We start from the raw sequence: 20,095 nt of genomic DNA on the forward strand, positions 1-20,095 counted from the left end.
TAAGACCAGCAACAGAAAAATGGGCTCCAGAACAGAATGCCCAGGAATTAGAGGCCACCTAAAGCACTGGACAGCAGAAATTTCAGAAGAGTCTGGTCAAAAACTAACTGCTCACTTCACAATACGCTAACGACAACTGCTTCCTGGCTGGCAGCAGCCACATAATAATGTTAACAAAGATACGGTAACGAATTTGGGAGGGGGAGAGGAGGAGAGGGAGCGGGGGAACAACAACTCACTGGTTTTTCTGCCTCCAACGCCGGATAAGCACGCAGCACGCAACTGTCACAAGCAGGAGGGGAACCAAGAATGCCACAGCGCCTTCTATGCAGTAACTTCGGAAATTTTGGGGCTTCGCAGTGTTTGCATTGTTCTCCCCATCCACGCCTGCAAGAACAATTGTGGACATTGCTGTGTCCTGCGCACTACTGGTAATCTCACCGGAGGTCTGACATTGCCAGGAAGTGTTCTGTTTCATTTGGTTAGCATCTTTGAGCAAGTGAAAATCCTCAGGCCGCAATGCTTCCTGAGGTTCAGCAGAAGCTGGGGAATCTGCCAAAGGCACTGCAACTCAAGGCACTCTGGAGCCTCCCTTTTGCCTCTCAGCTTTGTTTTCCCTCCATCCTTTGTTTCCCCTGCCATAATGCTGAGGGCCCAGTGTCTCAGGTTTGCTTCCCCAGCTCTTTGGAGTTCTAAAAGTTCTTAGGCGCTTGCCCACCTTCGCTGCTCGAGGCACACTCGGAGCCTTAGGGACAAAACTGAACAAAATTCGGGAGCCCAGGAGTGCCAGTGAGGCAGTGCCCCACCTGCACTGGGTCAGGGCATCACTCTGGGCCTCAGCTCACAGGAGGGGTCCCGTTTCCCATCGTCTGCTCAGTGGGCTTCTGACGGCCTCGTTCCCCCAAGAGCAAGGTTCCAAAATCCCTGGGAACTGGGTGCGCTGGGAGGTGACCCCTCTCTAGCCACAGCCACAGAGCTTTGTGAGCGTCTCTCCGCTGCACTGCTCTCACATGCTGTCACAGCCCGGGGAAGACAGCCATCCTCAGGGAGCCACTCCTGCCTTCCTCTGCAACACTTGCTGCCTACTGACACTCTTGGGTTTGGCTGCTGACATGAGCTGCAAGAGCGGGTACCAGGGCAAGAACCTGCACACGCATGCTGGTTCTGGTTGGTGACAGCGGATGACCAAGAAACAGCCTTTACCTGGTGGGGCAGTTGACTTCACTGGCTCTGTTCTTTTGCCAGGGAGCGGCAGCGTGCGACCGCTTCCTCGCCAAAGCACCTTCTTCGGCACAGTCTCTCTAACCAGCCCTTTAGAAAGAAAGCAGGACAGTGTGACCCTAAGGAACCGCTCCTCCTTTCGAGGACGGTATCTTTGAAAGGTAGTGCTTCTCAAAAGACATCCCTAAAGTTTAGAAGCTACGGCCTGGGCTTCTGGGGGAGGTACTCACTACTCCAAACAACATGTCATTCACAAAGAAAAATCTAAGTGTTCGACTCCTGGCAGTCTACCAGCACAGACAGCAAAATCTGGCCTGCTGCGAGACCAGGAGATTGCAGGAGATCTTCTTGTTCACATCGCACATAGTGCATTTTTGGCACACTGCAAGATGTTGCTCAATTCGTGCCTTCAAAGAGGACAGAAAAAAGCTGCATCCAGTTCAGAGGCAGGAACAGCCCTTCTGAGAAGCATGTCCATCCCATCATGCTGACTCCATCCCATGGGAAGGGCAAGAGTCACACACATCAGGCTGAGCCGCAAGCTCTTGAACCATGTTGTGGGCACAGTTGTGGGCATCAGGGAAGAGCCCACAGTCCCCAAACAAGAGGAGAAGCACAGCCAAGTCATTTGAAACCCAACTAGAATTGGACAGCTAAATCAGCTGAAACTGAGGTAAGCGCCAAGGGTGCTTTTCCCCTGCAGTGACATGTGTCTCCCGGCAAATGAGACAGCAAGGACTGCTTGGGCTGTGCCTCCTGCCTTGAACTCGCCCAGCTGCAAGCAGCGCTGTGCAGGAGCTGAACACAAGTTCAGCAGAAGCCCTTTGCTGCTGGCTGGATACCAATGTTTGCACGGAACAGCTCGGACCACTTATGGTAGTGCTGGGCTAGCAGCTGCCCTGGGACACGGCGTGACCCACAAGCGGCAGCAGAGGCTCTCGGCCTTCTCTGAGGCTCACCAGTGCCTGCCAGGTGTGAAATTGAGTGTCTCCGCTCTGATCCATCCCTTCCTGCTGTGCAGGTTACGGTGTGTCCACACATGGATTTAGAACCTCAGCTTCCCAAGTCTTATGGCGGACAGAGTGAAATATACCCACCATGTGCTGCCTCGTCTAACTCCTTTATGAGATCCTCCAGGATATCAGGGGATGTTGGGGAAGATTTTCTTATTTCAGCATTGTCCTTTGCTCTTAGAGGACCTGAACAGAAAGTAGGAAGTTAACTTTGGCACCAGTGCAATTTGGAGAAGCAGGGCTTCGTTTGTGAAGTCAGTGAAATGACTTCCCACCCCTGGGATACCAGCTGGGCTCCAGCGCAGGAAGCAGCCGAGGGTCTGGCAAAGCCCTCCCTGGGGACACTTCTGCAACCAAAGCCCCGTGAGAAGTTTCTGTCACATCGACACCTACATCAGTAGCTCTATGGCAGTGCCCTGTTTGCACTGGGTCAGGGCATCACTCTGGGCCTCAGCTCACAGGAGGGGTCCCGTTTCCCATCGTCTGCTCAGTGGGCTTCTGACGGCCTCGTTCCCCCAAGAGCAAGGTTCCAAAATCCCTGGCAACTGGGTGCGCTGGGAGGTGACCCCTCTCTAGCCACAGCCACAGAGCTTTGTGAGCGTCTCTCCGCTGCACTGCTCTCACATGCTGTCACAGCCCGGGGAAGACAGCCATCCTCAGGGAGCCACTCCTGCCTTCCTCTGCAACACTTGCTGCCTACTGACACTCTTGGGTTTGGCTGCTGACATGAGCTGCAAGAGCGGGTACCAGGGCAAGAACCTGCACACGCATGCTGGTTCTGGTTGGTGACAGCGGATGACCAAGAAACAGCCTTTACCTGGTGGGGCAGTTGCCTGTGTTGCCCCTGTTCTTTTGCCAGGGAGTGGCAGCGTGCGACCGCTTCCTCGCCAAAGCACCTCCTTCGGCACAGTCTCTCTAACCAGCCCTTTAGAAAGAAAGCAGGACAGTGTGACCCTAAGGAACCGCTCCTCCTTTCGAGGACGGTATCTTTGAAAGGTAGTGCTTCTCAAAAGACATCCCTAAAGTTTAGAAGCTACGGCCTGGGCTTCTGGGGGAGGTACTCACTACTCCAAACAACATGTCATTCACAAAGAAAAATCTAAGTGTTCGACTCCTGGCAGTCTACCAGCACAGACAGCAAAATCTGGCCTGCTGCGAGACCAGGAGATTGCAGGAGATCTTCTTGTTCACATCGCACATAGTGCATTTTTGGCACACTGCAAGATGTTGCTCAATTCGTGCCTTCAAAGAGGACAGAAAAAAGCTGCATCCAGTTCAGAGGCAGGAACAGCCCTTCTGAGAAGCATGTCCATCCCATCATGCTGACTCCATCCCATGGGAAGGGCAAGAGTCACACACATCAGGCTGAGCCGCAAGCTCTTGAACCATGTTGTGGGCACAGTCGTGGGCATCAGGGAAGAGCCCACAGTCCCCAAACAAGAGGAGAAGCACAGCCAAGTCATTTGAAACCCAACTAGAATTGGACAGCTAAATCAGCTGAAACTGAGGTAAGCGCCAAGGGTGCTTTTCCCCTGCAGTGACATGTGTCTCCCGGCAAATGAGACAGCAAGGACTGCTTGGGCTGTGCCTCCTGCCTTGAACTCGCCCAGCTGCAAGCAGCGCTGTGCAGGAGCTGAACACAAGTTCAGCAGAAGCCCTTTGCTGCTGGCTGGATACCAATGTTTGCACGGAACAGCTCGGACCACTTATGGTAGTGCTGGGCTAGCAGCTGCCCCTGGGACACGGCGTGACCCACAAGCGGCAGCAGAGGCTCTCGGCCTTCTCTGGCGCTCACCAGTGCCTGCCAGGTGTGAAATTGAGTGTCTCCGCTCTGATCCATCCCTTCCTGCTGTGCAGGTTACGGTGTGTCCACACATGGATTTAGAACCTCAGCTTCCCAAGTCTTATGGCGGACAGAGTGAAATATACCCACCAGGTGCTGCCTTCTCGAAGTACTTTCTGATTTTCCCTGTGATGTGAGAGGACCTCAGGGAAGGTTTTACTCTTTCAGCTTTATCTTTTGCTCTTAGAGGACCTGAAGAGAAAGTAGGAAGTTAACTTTGGCACCAGTGCAATTTGGAGAACCAGGGCTTAGTTTGTGAAGTCAGTGAAATGACTTCCCACCCCTGGGATACCAGCTGGGCTCCAGCGCAGGAAGCAGCCGAGGGTCTGGCAAAGCCCTCCCTGGGGACACTTCTGCAACCAAAGCCCCGTGAGAAGTTTCTGTCACATCGACACCTACATCAGTAGCTCTATGGCAGTGCCCTGTTTGCACTGGGTCAGGGCATCACTCTGGGCCTCAGCTCACAGGAGGGGTCCCGTTTCCCATCGTCTGCTCAGTGGGCTTCTGACGGCCTCGTTCCCCCAAGAGCAAGGTTCCAAAATCCCTGGCAACTGGGTGCGCTGGGAGGTGACCCCTCTCTAGCCACAGCCACAGAGCTTTGTGAGCGTCTCTCCGCTGCACTGCTCTCACATGCTGTCACAGCCCGGGGAAGACAGCCATCCTCAGGGAGCCACTCCTGCCTTCCTCTGCAACACTTGCTGCCTACTGACACTCTTGGGTTTGGCTGCTGACATGAGCTGCAAGAGCGGGTACCAGGGCAAGAACCTGCACACGCATGCTGGTTCTGGTTGGTGACAGCGGATGACCAAGAAACAGCCTTTACCTGGTGGGGCAGTTGACTTCACTGGCTCTGTTCTTTTGCCAGGGAGCGGCAGCGTGCGACCGCTTCCTCGCCAAAGCACCTTCTTCGGCACAGTCTCTCTAACCAGCTCTTTAGAAAGAAAGCAGGACAGTGTGACTACAAGGAACTGCTCCTCCTTGAACCATATTCTGGGCACAGCTGCAAGCACACACCAGTTGCTGCTGGCTGGATACCAATGTTTGCACGGAACAGCTCGGACCACTTACGGTAGTGCTGGGCTAGCAGCTGCCCCTGGGACACGGCGTGACCCACAAGCGGCAGCAGAGGCTCTCGGCCTTCTCTGGCGCTCACCAGTGCCTGCTAGGTGTGAAATTGAGTGTCTCCGCTCTGATCCATCCCTTCCTGCTGTGCAGGTTACGGTGTGTCCACACATGGATTTAGAACCTCAGCTTCCCAAGTCTTATGGCGGACAGAGTGAAATATACCCACCAGGTGCTGCCTCCTCTAACTCCTTTATGATCTCCTCTACGATGTCAGAGGATGTTGGGGAAGATTTTCTTATTTCAGCATTGTCCTTTGCTCTTAGAGGACCTGAACAGAAAGTAGGAAGTTAACTTTGGCACCAGTGCAATTTGGAGGACCAGGGCTTCGTTTGTGAAGTCAGTGAAATGACTTCCCACCCCTGGGATACCAGCTGGGCTCCAGCGCAGGAAGCAGCCGAGGGTCTGGCAAAGCCCTCCCTGGGGACACTTCTGCAACCAAAGCCCCGTGAGAAGTTTCTGTCCCAGCGCCATCTACATCAATAGCTCAGTAGGAGAGCATACCAGGGCTCGTGCCTTGACAGGGCACACACACGTGCCGGTCTATACCCTCCCACCTGCAGAGATGCCTGGCTGACGTTTGGGCTTTGAGCTGGCAGCTCTCAAAGGAAGTCAAAAGCCACAACTTACCCAGGCCATCTCCCAGAGCTTCAGTCCTGGAACCCATCTGGGAGCCTGGATCACCTTCGCCTTCGGTCCCATCTGTAAACACAAGTGGAGTCCCTCCTGTGAACTACGCCAACATACTCCTTCTGACCAGAGTGACAGAGAATGCGGTTCAAAGAGGGGACTGCTCCACGGCACTCGTCTCTCCCTGCCACTCCAGAGCATCTTGCAAACAGTTGCTGGGTGCCTGCAGTGGCACCGTGCTGGTACAAACTAAGCGTGCGTGGAGCTGCCCGGAGAAGGGCCCTCCCCGTGCCCACCCCAGGTCTCAACTCAAGCGCAAGCTGCCTGCTGGCTCTGCAGCACCTAGATGCTCCTGCCTTCCGCTGACTTACCTGGCAGATTAACCTGAGGCTCGTGGTCCACATCAGGCTGAGGTGTCGAGTAGCCAGAGCCTACGAGAACTGCTGCAATCAAGCACAGAAGAGAAACATTCCCCGTGCATGGTGTGATCTACCTCTTCCTTAGTGACCTGCAGCGACTGGAGGGGGCTCAGGCAAGGATGTGGGACCCAGACACGAGCCAGGATTTCCAAAGCCGCAAAGGGGCCTGCTGAGCTGGAGGCTCCCTCTTGGCCTCTTCCCAAATCCTCTCTCCAGGCTGTGCGCAACACCCCGCAGGGACCACGCCGCCAAAGATGTGGCCCCTCAGGTGTTTCTTACGGGAAGATCTCTGCTGGACACAAAGGAAGACCCCACTGCAGGGGGAGCGTGCAGACCCCGGGAAAAATGATCATCCATGTTTGTCATGGAGAAGCCCCCTGGCCAGTGAGCAGCTGAACCCTTGCTGAGCTAGCTCAACAAACCCTTAACAAACAGCAAGGAAATGAACACGGACAACTTACCACCTGTGGGACCCATACTGGCAGGCTCAGGAGCAGGATTCCATGGAGGCACTTGACCAGTACTGCCTGTGGGCACAAGTGGGATCAGACACAGGTGAGGGGAGCTTCCATTGCCTCTTGGGGCCTGCCTCTTCCTCAGTGACCGGGAGGCACTGGCTGGGGCTCAGGTAATGACATGGCCCAAACAGGAAGAAAAGCCTGGGTTCTTCCCTCTCTGTGGAGAGGGGCAGGGGTGGCATCTCTCCAAGTGAAGAAATATTCAGGGCTCATTTGTGCAAGCCCCCTCACGGCACAAACGCGCTTGGAAGACCCCGAATAAACTATTACAGCCCATTAGCCATCTTCCTTCAAGGAAGCACACTCGCAACGTACCTCGGGGATCCTCCTGAGGCTCCAAACCATGATCCAGCTGAGAAGCTGGATATGGAGAAGCAACACCGTCATCATCTAAAATCAAGCAGAGATGAGAGACGTTGCCATGGCATGCTGTGCTCTCCCTCTTCCCCAGCACCCTGCAGTGACTGAGGGGGCTGAGGCAATGTCACGGGACAAAGATGCAGGTGGAAATTTCCCAAGAGGGGCCAGCGGCCTCAGCCCCACAGGGGCTCAGACCCGGGCTTCTCGGCCCCAGCGCCGCTCCCGGCCCCCCCGGCAGGAAACAACCCCGCAGCAGCCACGGCCCCACCGTGCCACCCTGCGGGGCTTCTGCCTCCTGCCTGCCCCCTGCCCGCGGTGCCCGCCCGGCCCTGCTGCCATCCCGTCCCCGTCCCCTCCATCCATACGCGTGCCGCGCAGCACCATGCCGCCCAGGGTTTGGTGTTGGCCCCGGCCCTGCCCACCCACCTGCTCCCGGTGGTCGCCATGGCGCAGCCTGGGCACCCCGGGCACACAGGGCCACCAGCAGGAGGAAGAGGACGCAGGCAGGGGCCGTGGCTCCCCACACTCGCACCATGCTTCCACCACCGCCGCTGCAGCTGCAGCTACTGCTGCTGTCAGGACCGGTGCGGAGCAGTGCCTGTGGGCTGGCCCCGCGTCACAATGGGGTGTCGGGATGTCACGGCCCAGCACTGCATCACCGAGAGGTATTGTGACCTCGCAGCCCTCCCGGTGTCACGGAGCAGCGTTGGGACCTCATGGCCCGGCAGCACGCTCCCTCCCCTCTATCGATTCTTTCTCATCCACTGCTGGCTGCCGGGGGCTGAGGGCATGGCAGAAAGAGGCTGGAGGGGAAGGAAGGCTGCGAGGTGGAGATAAGGCCGCGGAGGACAGGAGAGAGCGGTTCCGCTATCCTCATATCTCACAGCCTCATACTGCCCCAAAGTCGCTCTGTATCCCATCGGCAGGGTCGCCATCTCCTTCCTGCCCCCATATCCCTCCCCAGCAGCCTGCCGTATCCCCAAAGCCCCCTGTCCTTAGTGCCATCCATAGCCAGATTTCCCAGCGCGCCCCCATCAGCTCAGGTTCCCGTATTGATCACGCAGCTTCCCCACATCCCTGCATTCCCCTCATATCCAGTGCTGGTGGCATGCCATATCCCATAGCCCCGCACATGCCCCAAATATCCACCACTCACTCCTTAACGTCCCACCCCAATATCCCCCCAGTTCCCTGTACGCCACCCCCAGGGGCTCAAATGCCACCTCCACATTTTCACACGTTCCCAGTCTCTGCATTTCCAGCATCCTCCTGTTGCAGCCCCACAGCTCCCACGTATATGGGCTATGGGACATTCCCCTCCAAAAGCCCAAACACCAGAGCCCCCAGCCACCCACCCCACCTGCAGCGGCTCTCCCACCCCTCCCTGGATGCCCTAACATCCCTAACACACCGGGACAACCAGGCGAGGTGACAGCGGTGGCCATCCAGTTAATGACCCGCACAAGGGCTTGTTCTGATTTGGGGGCTCTCCTTCCACCTTTTTTCTTCTCCTTCACCTCTCCAACCTGCTCTTCCCACCGTCGTGCCCTCCTCGATGCTCCTGGCATCCCTTTTCTTCCCCATCCCTCTCTCACTCTGTCTCAGCCTCTGTCCATGCTCTCATTTTTCACTCACACTGTTTGTCTCTCCATTTCATTTCTCACCCTTTCTCACTCCTTTCTTTTTCCTCACAATTTCCATTTTTATTTCTGGTCTTTCTTCATTTTCTCTTTCACAATCACCCTTCCCGACAACGTCCATGTCTCCTCCCTCCCCTCTACCACGTGAAACGACCCCTTTCTACTTCTTTCATCCTCCCAGGAACCGTTCCTTGCTTTGTTTTCCCACAGGTGAGCACCTGTTTGGCTGCACACCAGTCTTTTGGGATGCGTCTTCAGCAGGGAGCGGTCTTTAGGGGGTGGAATCGCCCACAGCATCTTCCTCTCATTAGTGTTCCTCATACTTATTCTCCTCCTGAAGGGTGTGTGGGGATCTGGCGTGCAGCTGGGAGATCCCGGCAGGGCTGGCTCCAGACAGGAACGAGGCGTCTGCGGGAAGGAGCGAGGTGGGTGGTGGGGAGCCCAAAGGTGGGGCGATTCCCCCCTCAGCTCAGGGTGTACCTTTGGTTCTCCCCCGGGCCCAGAAGAAGAGGAGGATGAGGCTGTTGATGGTGAGGAAGCAGCCGCCCACAACCAGGAGCCGTAGAAGAAGGAAGCAGCTCTTCCCTGCAAGAGGGTGGGACAGGTTAGGAGATGTAGACACAGTTCATGCGTGCTGACGGAGGGAAGGCTGTGAGCATCGTTCCGCCACCATCTCTCTTTCCCTTTCCCCACCCCTCCGTCTCCAGGCATTCTGCTCAGGTCCTGAGTGCTGAACACCCAAAGACTTTCCCCGCTTGCTTGGCTCTGCAGGAGGCACTGAGAAATTTGGGAACAATGGCTCGGGAGGCCAAGGAGAGGCTGCTGAGCCATAAAGGTGGACAGAGGGATGCTCGATACTTGTTTGGGGTGGTTGGGGTGATGGAAGGGCTGAGAGGGAGGGAGAGGTGGGTGCAAGACTGGGTGGGCTGAGTCATGGACAGAAGGATGGTGATCGGATAGATAGAGCAGCTGCCCGGTGCAAAAATCAGCTAGTTTGGAGAGGAACGTACAGGGACTGGAATGGAATCGTTTCAGGAAAAAATGGAGAGAGGGAGGGACAGACGGATGGACAGATGGAGAGAGGGATGGTTTAATGGGCTGGTTACTGGATGGGTGGATGGGTGGGTGGGTGGGTTGGTGGTGGATGGACTGACAGATTGTTAGGTGGGTGGATGGATGGCCAGCTCACCTTTCTTTTGGGCATTTATACTGATAGACACGGCTTGGCTTGTGAAGGACGGGATCCACCTCTCAGGCTTTTTTTCCTCATACTTGCAGGTAAAGTTTCCACTCTGTTGGGGACCAGCACGTGGGAGCTGGAGGACCATGGAAGTCCTTAAATTGCCCCCGTGATCTGCTGCATTGTCCTCAGAGCCTTCTGTCGTAGGGAGGACCTCTTGGCCATCCCTGTAGAAGTGAAACCTCCGTACAGTGGCGTCTCCAGGGGCCTTACAGATGATGCTCAGGAGATCTCCTGCCATCACCTCTCCCAGCGGGGACTCCACCATCAGCAGGGGCTGGGGAAGGTGGTCTGAGAAAAGGGGAGGAATAAATGGAGACGTAGCAATAAGGACAGCACAAACGGATCTCCAGTTGTTTGCCTTCCCACTGCATGCAGCAAAGCTTGGGATTGTAGGCTTCCTGCCACGACATGAGAAGAGCGCCAGTGGCAGCCACCTTCCAGACCATGCTGGTCCCAGAAAGATAAATCCTCCACCCAGAAATCCTACTGATTTTGGGGATGGGCTGGGTTAAACCACAAAGCCCACCAATCCTGATTTCCAGGTGAGTTGTCACATTGCGGGGCGATAGCTGACACCCACGTTTGGGCATCTGAATAGTTCTCAGAGAGGAGGGAGAAAGCAGAGAGAAAGATAAAGAAATCACACAGCTCACCTCCAATCTTGATCACCAGTTTTTCGCTGGTTGGGGATATGAGCTGCTTCCGACCTTGCTTGAGGGAATAGCTGCAGAAATGCGGCCCCCTGTGTTGCATTCGGGAGAGGACGAACTCAAACGTGTAGTTATTCGTCGAGCTAAATCCTGAAACTGCCCAGCCAGCCTCGCCAAAAATTTGGTACGTCAGCTTCCCAGTGATGCTGGGGGGAGTGGTGCACACCAGCGTGACAGCGTCTCCAAAGAAATATTCCTTCTGTCCCTGCAGCACCCAGAGGGTCGGGGCAGGGACTGCGGCTGGGGGATAGAGAGGGAGACAGGCAGGGGGGACGGAGGTGAGGTGCAAGGAGCAGAGGCAGAAGGGACTAACTCCACGCAAATAAAAGAAACTGGCTTTCATTTCAAGGAATACAATAAAGCACAGAGGGGACCTCGTAAAGCAGAAATGTCTCTGGGCTATGGCTCATTTTATCTCCTTGGGATTCAGCACAAGGTTGCGTCCCGCTGCGGGAAGTGATGAAAGAAAGGAGACTGCAAAAACCCTTTCCACACCCTGGGCAGCTTTGCCATGCCGGCAGAAATGTCCTTAATGTGCTTTCAAGCAATTTTATTTTTTTTTGCTGCAACTTGGTAATTTATGAAAATAGGAAATGGGGAAGGGGGGTTGAAAAGGCTAAGGGTGAAGGGTAAAACCCGTCGCTGATGCTCCTCCACAGCAGCCACTGGGAAAACACGTTTGGTCTCCACCTCCCTACCTGCCCCCAGCTGCAAACCCTACAAAAATACCATTGACCCACACCCAAAATAGGAGGAGCAGGTGTGGGAAGGAGAGGGCCGGGAAGGGGTTGGGTCTCAAGGGGTTTCCACTCACCACCAGTGTGTTGACACGAGGCAGGACCTCAACAAAGTGAGATAACGAAAAATCCCCAGCACCCAATTTCACCACTGGGTTGTTATGGGGAGGGGGAATGAGGCTGAGGGTCTCCCAGACAGTCACACCTGTGGGACCCCAAATCCAGCCGTGCCCCCAGCAGCTCAGCCCCTGTTTAAGGAGACCCCAGAGGAGTTACCTTCCTCGGAGACCATCTGGCGATGTTAAGGCCCCCCCCCCCCCCAGATTACTAAGACTCCCCCCCCCCAAGCCATTAAGGACCCTCCCTGAGACCCCCCCAAGCATATTAAGGACCCCCCCCGGGCCATTAAGCCCCCCCCCGGGATATTAAGGAACCCCTGGGATATTAAGGCCCCCCCCATGGATTTTAAGCCCCCCCCCGGGCCCACCTCGGCCTCGCTCCGCCGGGGGAGGCTCTCCCGCAGCGGCCGGGCCTGGAGCTCCGGGAGGCCGAGGGCGGCCTGGGCCCGCAGCGCCGCCAGCAGCGATCGCTTCTCCCGCAGCGACCAGGCCGCGGCCCGGGGCCTCCCCGCCGGGGCCTCGGCGAAGCGGGCCGGGACCAGGCGGGGCCGGGGGGGAGGCTTCATGGCGCGGGGAGATGGCGTCAGGGCGACGAAACGGGGTGGAAACGGGGGGAGCTGGGAGGGAACGGCCCGCCGGGGGGTGCTGGGAGATGTGGTTCGGGGGGGGAGGAGAAAGGGACAGCAGGTCTACCCAAAGGCTGCTGCTGGGAGGCTTCATTAGGGGCGTAATTAGGGTTACATTTAGGGTAGTTTGGAGAGAGAGAAGGCGCAGAGTCCCGTTGCGTGTGGGGCTGTGTAAAGGCTCCCAAAGGGAGGTCAGGTCTACCCAAAGGCTTGGGTTGGGAGGCTTAATTAGGGGTGTAATTAGGGTTAGGCTTAATATCCTGGGGGGGGGTTGGGGGGGTCCCAGGGAGGATCCTTAATGGCTTGGGGGGGGGGGGTCTTAGTAATCTGGGGGGGGGGGGCCTTAATTAGGGTTAGGGTCTGGAGAGAGAGAAGGCGCAGAGTCCTGTTGTGTGGGGTTGCATAAAGGCTCCCCAGGGGAGTTCAGGTGTACCCAAAGGCTTCGGAATGGGGGCACTTTTTGATGGGAGAATCGGGGGACTGCTCCACGGCACTCGTCTCTCCCTTCCACTCAAGAGCGCCTTGCAGACGGCTGCTGGGCACCTGCAGTGGCACCGTGCTGGTACAAAAGTAAGCGTGTGTGGAGCATGCTGCGATCTACCTCTTCCTTAGTGACCTGCAGCGACTGGAGGGGGCTGAGGCAATGAAGCTCCGTGCTGTTCCCTCGGGCCCCCAGAGAGAAGAGATCAGCGCCTGCCCCTCCACTCCCCTCCTCAGGAAGCTGAGGGCCGCCGTGAGGCCTCCCCTCAGTCGCCTCTTTCTACCTCTAGTCTTAATAGCTGTTGTTCCACTCAGGATGGTAGTGCAGCAAAAAGTAGTATATTACACACTGTTTGCATGATGTAAAGAAATAAATAAAAAACACCACAATCTGGTAAAAACTGAGCTGAGCCTGTCCTTTAAAAAGGGGAGAATATGCTACGGAAAGGAAGAGCTGTCTTTGTAATTGCTCAGCCACTCAATCTTGCTATCGTCACCAGTGAAAAGCCGTTCTCCCCGTGTGCTGTGCCCTCGTGAAACCCCCCTCCCCAGAGCAGAGCATCCAGCTGTGGGGCCCAGCACAAGGGAGACTTGGGCAATGAGCTGGGATTTTTCTCTTGTACCCCTTGAGGAGAGCTGAGCCGTGGGAGCGTTGGCATGGGGCGCCCTGGCCAAAATCGGCCATCCGTGCAGGGTCAGGACCTGAGGAGGGCTGGCTGTGGGGAGCCTGGCCTCGGCCCAGGATCAGGAAGGGCCCGCGCTTGTGTGTGGCTGCGGCACTGCCAGTTTGAGCAGGGGGTTCTCGGGTGAGCGCTGTGCAGGGTCGCTGCCGCGCTCACAGCCCTTCTGTCTGCTCCTGCTGTGCTGCTCCCCAGCTCCCTTCCCCTGCGTTCCCTGCATGGTGGGCACAGTCTGGCTGACCCCCAGCACCGAGGACCCTCAGGCTTACTTGTCGATCAGTCACAAAGTCCTGCTGTGGGTTCCTGGCTGTTGCTGTACATAAGACCCGGACTGCTGTGCTGTATTATTCAATGTTTATTGAAAGTGTGGCCAAGGCTGCACCCCGGGGGGGCCTGCCCCAGCCCTTGGAAGAGGGTGGAGGGGGCCGTGGGGGCGGCGTCTGTGCCCACGAGGACTGGTGGGTACTGGGCCGGTCGTGCACCTTCCACTGATCCGCTGCCGGGCTTGGGGGCCGTGGAGGCCGGGATGGTGGCAGGCGGGCCGCTCTTCCAGGCACTGATGGTGGCTGCTGGCATCGGGCCTGGCTCTCAGGCGTACCACGGTGGTCAGGCTGCCTGTAGGGGCTCACGGAGCGGCTGCGGGTGTCAGTCTGGGCTGCCTGGGCTGCGGCGAGGCGCCTGCGGAGACAGGAACTTGCTGAGGCCGTGCTGCGGCTGCGGTGCCAGGCGGGTGCGAGGCAGCAGGGTGCAGGCACCCGGCTGTGCGTGAGCTGTGGGCACACAGTGCTCTGTGCAGAAAACAGGGTGCCCTGTGCCCTCGGCTGGGACTCTGCTCCCCTCCACATCCTGCCCCAGCTTGTCTCCTCCCCAGCGCCTCGCCAGCCATCCTGACCTGCCTGCTCTGCACGTGCTGTCCCAGCAAGAAGACCTGGCCCCCGCAGAGACAGGGGTCCACAGCCGGGCTCAGCACGACCGGGTCCCAACAGCCACCGGCTGCCCTTTTTCAGAGCGCCTTGCAAGGACCAGTACTCAGCTCCCTGCCCGGCCCTGGCCCTGGCCCAACAAGGTGACGGCCTCGGCTCCCTGTTCGGGGAGGTGCTGCCCATCCGCTCTTTGGGATGTGTAATTAAACACACAAGCTCTGTGTGTGCTGAGGACACGCACGCTGGCAGCGCTCAGGTGCGGCTGTGACACACCGACTGCCCCTCTCCAAGGCAATGCCCGCAGCTGGCAGGGCTCATCCCCATGCTCCCAGTAGCTGGCACACCTTGGCTGAGGCGGACACCTGCAATTCAGGGCATCCCAGAACAGGGTGCCTTGTGCTGGGGGGGAACTGGCACTGCTGCGCTTCTCTCTCTGATGGCACCCTCTCTCAGCTCCTGCATTTCTCTTCCTGACCTCGCTTTGCCTACGGCTGTCCCTGGCTCTGCTCTTGCTGCGGAAGGGCCAAGCTTCGCTAAGACCAGCAACAGAAAAATGGGCTCCAGAACAGAATGCCCAGGAATTAGAGGCCACCTAAAGCACTGGACAGCAGAAATTTCAGAAGAGTCTGGTCAAAAACTAACTGCTCACTTCACAATACGCTAACGACAACTGCTTCCTGGCTGGCAGCAGCCACATAATAATGTTAACAAAGATACGGTAACGAATTTGGGAGGGGGAGAGGAGGAGAGGGAGCGGGGGAACAACAACTCACTGGTTTTTCTGCCTCCAACGCCGGATAAGCACGCAGCACGCAACTGTCACAAGCAGGAGGGGAACCAAGAATGCCACAGCGCCTTCTATGCAGTAACTTCGGAAATTTTGGGGCTTCGCAGTGTTTGCATTGTTCTCCCCATCCACGCCTGCAAGAACAATTGTGGACATTGCTGTGTCCTGCGCACTACTGGTAATCTCACCGGAGGTCTGACATTGCCAGGAAGTGTTCTGTTTCATTTGGTTAGCATCTTTGAGCAAGTGAAAATCCTCAGGCCGCAATGCTTCCTGAGGTTCAGCAGAAGCTGGGGAATCTGCCAAAGGCACTGCAACTCAAGGCACTCTGGAGCCTCCCTTTTGCCTCTCAGCTTTGTTTTCCCTCCATCCTTTGTTTCCCCTGCCATAATGCTGAGGGCCCAGTGTCTCAGGTTTGCTTCCCCAGCTCTTTGGAGTTCTAAAAGTTCTTAGGCGCTTGCCCACCTTCGCTGCTCGAGGCACACTCGGAGCCTTAGGGACAAAACTGAACAAAATTCGGGAGCCCAGGAGTGCCAGTGAGGCAGTGCCCCACCTGCACTGGGTCAGGGCATCACTCTGGGCCTCAGCTCACAGGAGGGGTCCCGTTTCCCATCGTCTGCTCAGTGGGCTTCTGACGGCCTCGTTCCCCCAAGAGCAAGGTTCCAAAATCCCTGGGAACTGGGTGCGCTGGGAGGTGACCCCTCTCTAGCCACAGCCACAGAGCTTTGTGAGCGTCTCTCCGCTGCACTGCTCTCACATGCTGTCACAGCCCGGGGAAGACAGCCATCCTCAGGGAGCCACTCCTGCCTTCCTCTGCAACACTTGCTGCCTACTGACACTCTTGGGTTTGGCTGCTGACATGAGCTGCAAGAGCGGGTACCAGGGCAAGAACCTGCACACGCATGCTGGTTCTGGTTGGTGACAGCGGATGACCAAGAAACAGCCTTTACCTGGTGGGGCAGTTGACTTCACTGGCTCTGTTCTTTTGCCAGGGAGCGGCAGCGTGCGACCGCTTCCTCGCCAAAGCACCTTCTTCGGCACAGTCTCTCTAACCAGCCCTTTAGAAAGAAAGCAGGACAGTGTGACCCTAAGGAACCGCTCCTCCTTTCGAGGACGGTATCTTTGAAAGGTAGTGCTTCTCAAAAGACATCCCTAAAGTTTAGAAGCTACGGCCTGGGCTTCTGGGGGAGGTACTCACTACTCCAAACAACATGTCATTCACAAAGAAAAATCTAAGTGTTCGACTCCTGGCAGTCTACCAGCACAGACAGCAAAATCTGGCCTGCTGCGAGACCAGGAGATTGCAGGAGATCTTCTTGTTCACATCGCACATAGTGCATTTTTGGCACACTGCAAGATGTTGCTCAATTCGTGCCTTCAAAGAGGACAGAAAAAAGCTGCATCCAGTTCAGAGGCAGGAACAGCCCTTCTGAGAAGCATGTCCATCCCATCATGCTGACTCCATCCCATGGGAAGGGCAAGAGTCACACACATCAGGCTGAGCCGCAAGCTCTTGAACCATGTTGTGGGCACAGTTGTGGGCATCAGGGAAGAGCCCACAGTCCCCAAACAAGAGGAGAAGCACAGCCAAGTCATTTGAAACCCAACTAGAATTGGACAGCTAAATCAGCTGAAACTGAGGTAAGCGCCAAGGGTGCTTTTCCCCTGCAGTGACATGTGTCTCCCGGCAAATGAGACAGCAAGGACTGCTTGGGCTGTGCCTCCTGCCTTGAACTCGCCCAGCTGCAAGCAGCGCTGTGCAGGAGCTGAACACAAGTTCAGCAGAAGCCCTTTGCTGCTGGCTGGATACCAATGTTTGCACGGAACAGCTCGGACCACTTATGGTAGTGCTGGGCTAGCAGCTGCCCTGGGACACGGCGTGACCCACAAGCGGCAGCAGAGGCTCTCGGCCTTCTCTGAGGCTCACCAGTGCCTGCCAGGTGTGAAATTGAGTGTCTCCGCTCTGATCCATCCCTTCCTGCTGTGCAGGTTACGGTGTGTCCACACATGGATTTAGAACCTCAGCTTCCCAAGTCTTATGGCGGACAGAGTGAAATATACCCACCATGTGCTGCCTCGTCTAACTCCTTTATGAGATCCTCCAGGATATCAGGGGATGTTGGGGAAGATTTTCTTATTTCAGCATTGTCCTTTGCTCTTAGAGGACCTGAACAGAAAGTAGGAAGTTAACTTTGGCACCAGTGCAATTTGGAGAAGCAGGGCTTCGTTTGTGAAGTCAGTGAAATGACTTCCCACCCCTGGGATACCAGCTGGGCTCCAGCGCAGGAAGCAGCCGAGGGTCTGGCAAAGCCCTCCCTGGGGACACTTCTGCAACCAAAGCCCCGTGAGAAGTTTCTGTCACATCGACACCTACATCAGTAGCTCTATGGCAGTGCCCTGTTTGCACTGGGTCAGGGCATCACTCTGGGCCTCAGCTCACAGGAGGGGTCCCGTTTCCCATCGTCTGCTCAGTGGGCTTCTGACGGCCTCGTTCCCCCAAGAGCAAGGTTCCAAAATCCCTGGCAACTGGGTGCGCTGGGAGGTGACCCCTCTCTAGCCACAGCCACAGAGCTTTGTGAGCGTCTCTCCGCTGCACTGCTCTCACATGCTGTCACAGCCCGGGGAAGACAGCCATCCTCAGGGAGCCACTCCTGCCTTCCTCTGCAACACTTGCTGCCTACTGACACTCTTGGGTTTGGCTGCTGACATGAGCTGCAAGAGCGGGTACCAGGGCAAGAACCTGCACACGCATGCTGGTTCTGGTTGGTGACAGCGGATGACCAAGAAACAGCCTTTACCTGGTGGGGCAGTTGCCTGTGTTGCCCCTGTTCTTTTGCCAGGGAGTGGCAGCTTGCGACCGCTTCCTCGCCAAAGCACCTCCTTCGGCACAGTCTCTCTAACCAGCCCTTTAGAAAGAAAGCAGGACAGTGTGACCCTAAGGAACCGCTCCTCCTTTCGAGGACGGTATCTTTGAAAGGTAGTGCTTCTCAAAAGACATCCCTAAAGTTTAGAAGCTACGGCCTGGGCTTCTGGGGGAGGTACTCACTACTCCAAACAACATGTCATTCACAAAGAAAAATCTAAGTGTTCGACTCCTGGCAGTCTACCAGCACAGACAGCAAAATCTGGCCTGCTGCGAGACCAGGAGATTGCAGGAGATCTTCTTGTTCACATCGCACATAGTGCATTTTTGGCACACTGCAAGATGTTGCTCAATTCGTGCCTTCAAAGAGGACAGAAAAAAGCTGCATCCAGTTCAGAGGCAGGAACAGCCCTTCTGAGAAGCATGTCCATCCCATCATGCTGACTCCATCCCATGGGAAGGGCAAGAGTCACACACATCAGGCTGAGCCGCAAGCTCTTGAACCATGTTGTGGGCACAGTCGTGGGCATCAGGGAAGAGCCCACAGTCCCCAAACAAGAGGAGAAGCACAGCCAAGTCATTTGAAACCCAACTAGAATTGGACAGCTAAATCAGCTGAAACTGAGGTAAGCGCCAAGGGTGCTTTTCCCCTGCAGTGACATGTGTCTCCCGGCAAATGAGACAGCAAGGACTGCTTGGGCTGTGCCTCCTGCCTTGAACTCGCCCAGCTGCAAGCAGCGCTGTGCAGGAGCTGAACACAAGTTCAGCAGAAGCCCTTTGCTGCTGGCTGGATACCAATGTTTGCACGGAACAGCTCGGACCACTTATGGTAGTGCTGGGCTAGCAGCTGCCCCTGGGACACGGCGTGACCCACAAGCGGCAGCAGAGGCTCTCGGCCTTCTCTGGCGCTCACCAGTGCCTGCCAGGTGTGAAATTGAGTGTCTCCGCTCTGATCCATCCCTTCCTGCTGTGCAGGTTACGGTGTGTCCACACATGGATTTAGAACCTCAGCTTCCCAAGTCTTATGGCGGACAGAGTGAAATATACCCACCAGGTGCTGCCTTCTCGAAGTACTTTCTGATTTTCCCTGTGATGTGAGAGGACCTCAGGGAAGGTTTTACTCTTTCAGCTTTATCTTTTGCTCTTAGAGGACCTGAAGAGAAAGTAGGAAGTTAACTTTGGCACCAGTGCAATTTGGAGAACCAGGGCTTAGTTTGTGAAGTCAGTGAAATGACTTCCCACCCCTGGGATACCAGCTGGGCTCCAGCGCAGGAAGCAGCCGAGGGTCTGGCAAAGCCCTCCCTGGGGACACTTCTGCAACCAAAGCCCCGTGAGAAGTTTCTGTCACATCGACACCTACATCAGTAGCTCTATGGCAGTGCCCTGTTTGCACTGGGTCAGGGCATCACTCTGGGCCTCAGCTCACAGGAGGGGTCCCGTTTCCCATCGTCTGCTCAGTGGGCTTCTGACGGCCTCGTTCCCCCAAGAGCAAGGTTCCAAAATCCCTGGCAACTGGGTGCGCTGGGAGGTGACCCCTCTCTAGCCACAGCCACAGAGCTTTGTGAGCGTCTCTCCGCTGCACTGCTCTCACATGCTGTCACAGCCCGGGGAAGACAGCCATCCTCAGGGAGCCACTCCTGCCTTCCTCTGCAACACTTGCTGCCTACTGACACTCTTGGGTTTGGCTGCTGACATGAGCTGCAAGAGCGGGTACCAGGGCAAGAACCTGCACACGCATGCTGGTTCTGGTTGGTGACAGCGGATGACCAAGAAACAGCCTTTACCTGGTGGGGCAGTTGACTTCACTGGCTCTGTTCTTTTGCCAGGGAGCGGCAGCGTGCGACCGCTTCCTCGCCAAAGCACCTTCTTCGGCACAGTCTCTCTAACCAGCTCTTTAGAAAGAAAGCAGGACAGTGTGACTACAAGGAACTGCTCCTCCTTGAACCATATTCTGGGCACAGCTGCAAGCACACACCAGTTGCTGCTGGCTGGATACCAATGTTTGCACGGAACAGCTCGGACCACTTACGGTAGTGCTGGGCTAGCAGCTGCCCCTGGGACACGGCGTGACCCACAAGCGGCAGCAGAGGCTCTCGGCCTTCTCTGGCGCTCACCAGTGCCTGCTAGGTGTGAAATTGAGTGTCTCCGCTCTGATCCATCC

General features: G+C 56.4%; 2 protein-coding genes across 52 annotated transcripts in view; both read right to left on the minus strand.

Moving 5' to 3' along the window:
• Positions 1-20,095, minus strand: part of LOC308186704 (uncharacterized protein) — a 79,857-nt gene that overhangs the window by 1,117 nt on the left and 58,645 nt on the right. For 33 of the 50 annotated variants that reach the window (XM_080608854.1, XM_080608843.1, XM_080608878.1 and 30 more), the window contains 12 exons: positions 19,719-19,826; positions 18,986-19,087; positions 17,870-17,977; positions 17,137-17,238; positions 16,022-16,129; positions 5,369-5,470; positions 4,901-5,008; positions 4,168-4,269; positions 3,052-3,159; positions 2,319-2,420; positions 1,204-1,311; positions 240-387 (listed from right to left, as the gene is read on the minus strand). In XM_080608854.1, the coding sequence (XP_080464980.1) occupies positions 240-387; positions 1,204-1,311; positions 2,319-2,420; positions 3,052-3,159; positions 4,168-4,269; positions 4,901-5,008; positions 5,369-5,470; positions 16,022-16,129; positions 17,137-17,238; positions 17,870-17,977; positions 18,986-19,087; positions 19,719-19,826 (1,306 nt within the window). The remainder of the gene's footprint in view (positions 1-239; positions 388-1,203; positions 1,312-2,318; positions 2,421-3,051; positions 3,160-4,167; positions 4,270-4,900; positions 5,009-5,368; positions 5,471-16,021; positions 16,130-17,136; positions 17,239-17,869; positions 17,978-18,985; positions 19,088-19,718; positions 19,827-20,095) is intronic. The other 17 variants (XM_080608848.1, XM_080608837.1, XM_080608838.1 and 14 more) reach the window with 17 other exon arrangements.
• On the minus strand, positions 8,804-12,310 carry LOC308186707 (uncharacterized protein). Of its 2 annotated transcripts, XM_080608885.1 has the most exons (6): positions 11,891-12,102; positions 11,534-11,704; positions 10,663-10,959; positions 9,956-10,297; positions 9,247-9,351; positions 8,804-9,174 (listed from the first exon to the last, which is right to left on the minus strand). In XM_080608885.1, the coding sequence occupies exons 3-6, from the start codon at positions 10,760-10,762 to the stop codon at positions 9,074-9,076; spliced, it is 648 nt and encodes a 215-aa protein (XP_080465011.1). In that variant the 5' UTR covers positions 10,763-10,959; positions 11,534-11,704; positions 11,891-12,102; the 3' UTR covers positions 8,804-9,073. The 2 variants fall into 2 exon arrangements, with proteins under 2 accessions (XP_080465011.1, XP_080465010.1); XM_080608884.1 differs by lacking the exon at positions 11,534-11,704 and having other exon boundaries at positions 11,944-12,310.

The sequence above is a fragment of the Anser brachyrhynchus genome (assembly GCF_964034855.1).
Source record: "Anser brachyrhynchus genome assembly, contig: SCAFFOLD_219, whole genome shotgun sequence".
In the NCBI taxonomy this organism is placed as follows: Eukaryota; Metazoa; Chordata; class Aves; order Anseriformes; family Anatidae; genus Anser; species Anser brachyrhynchus.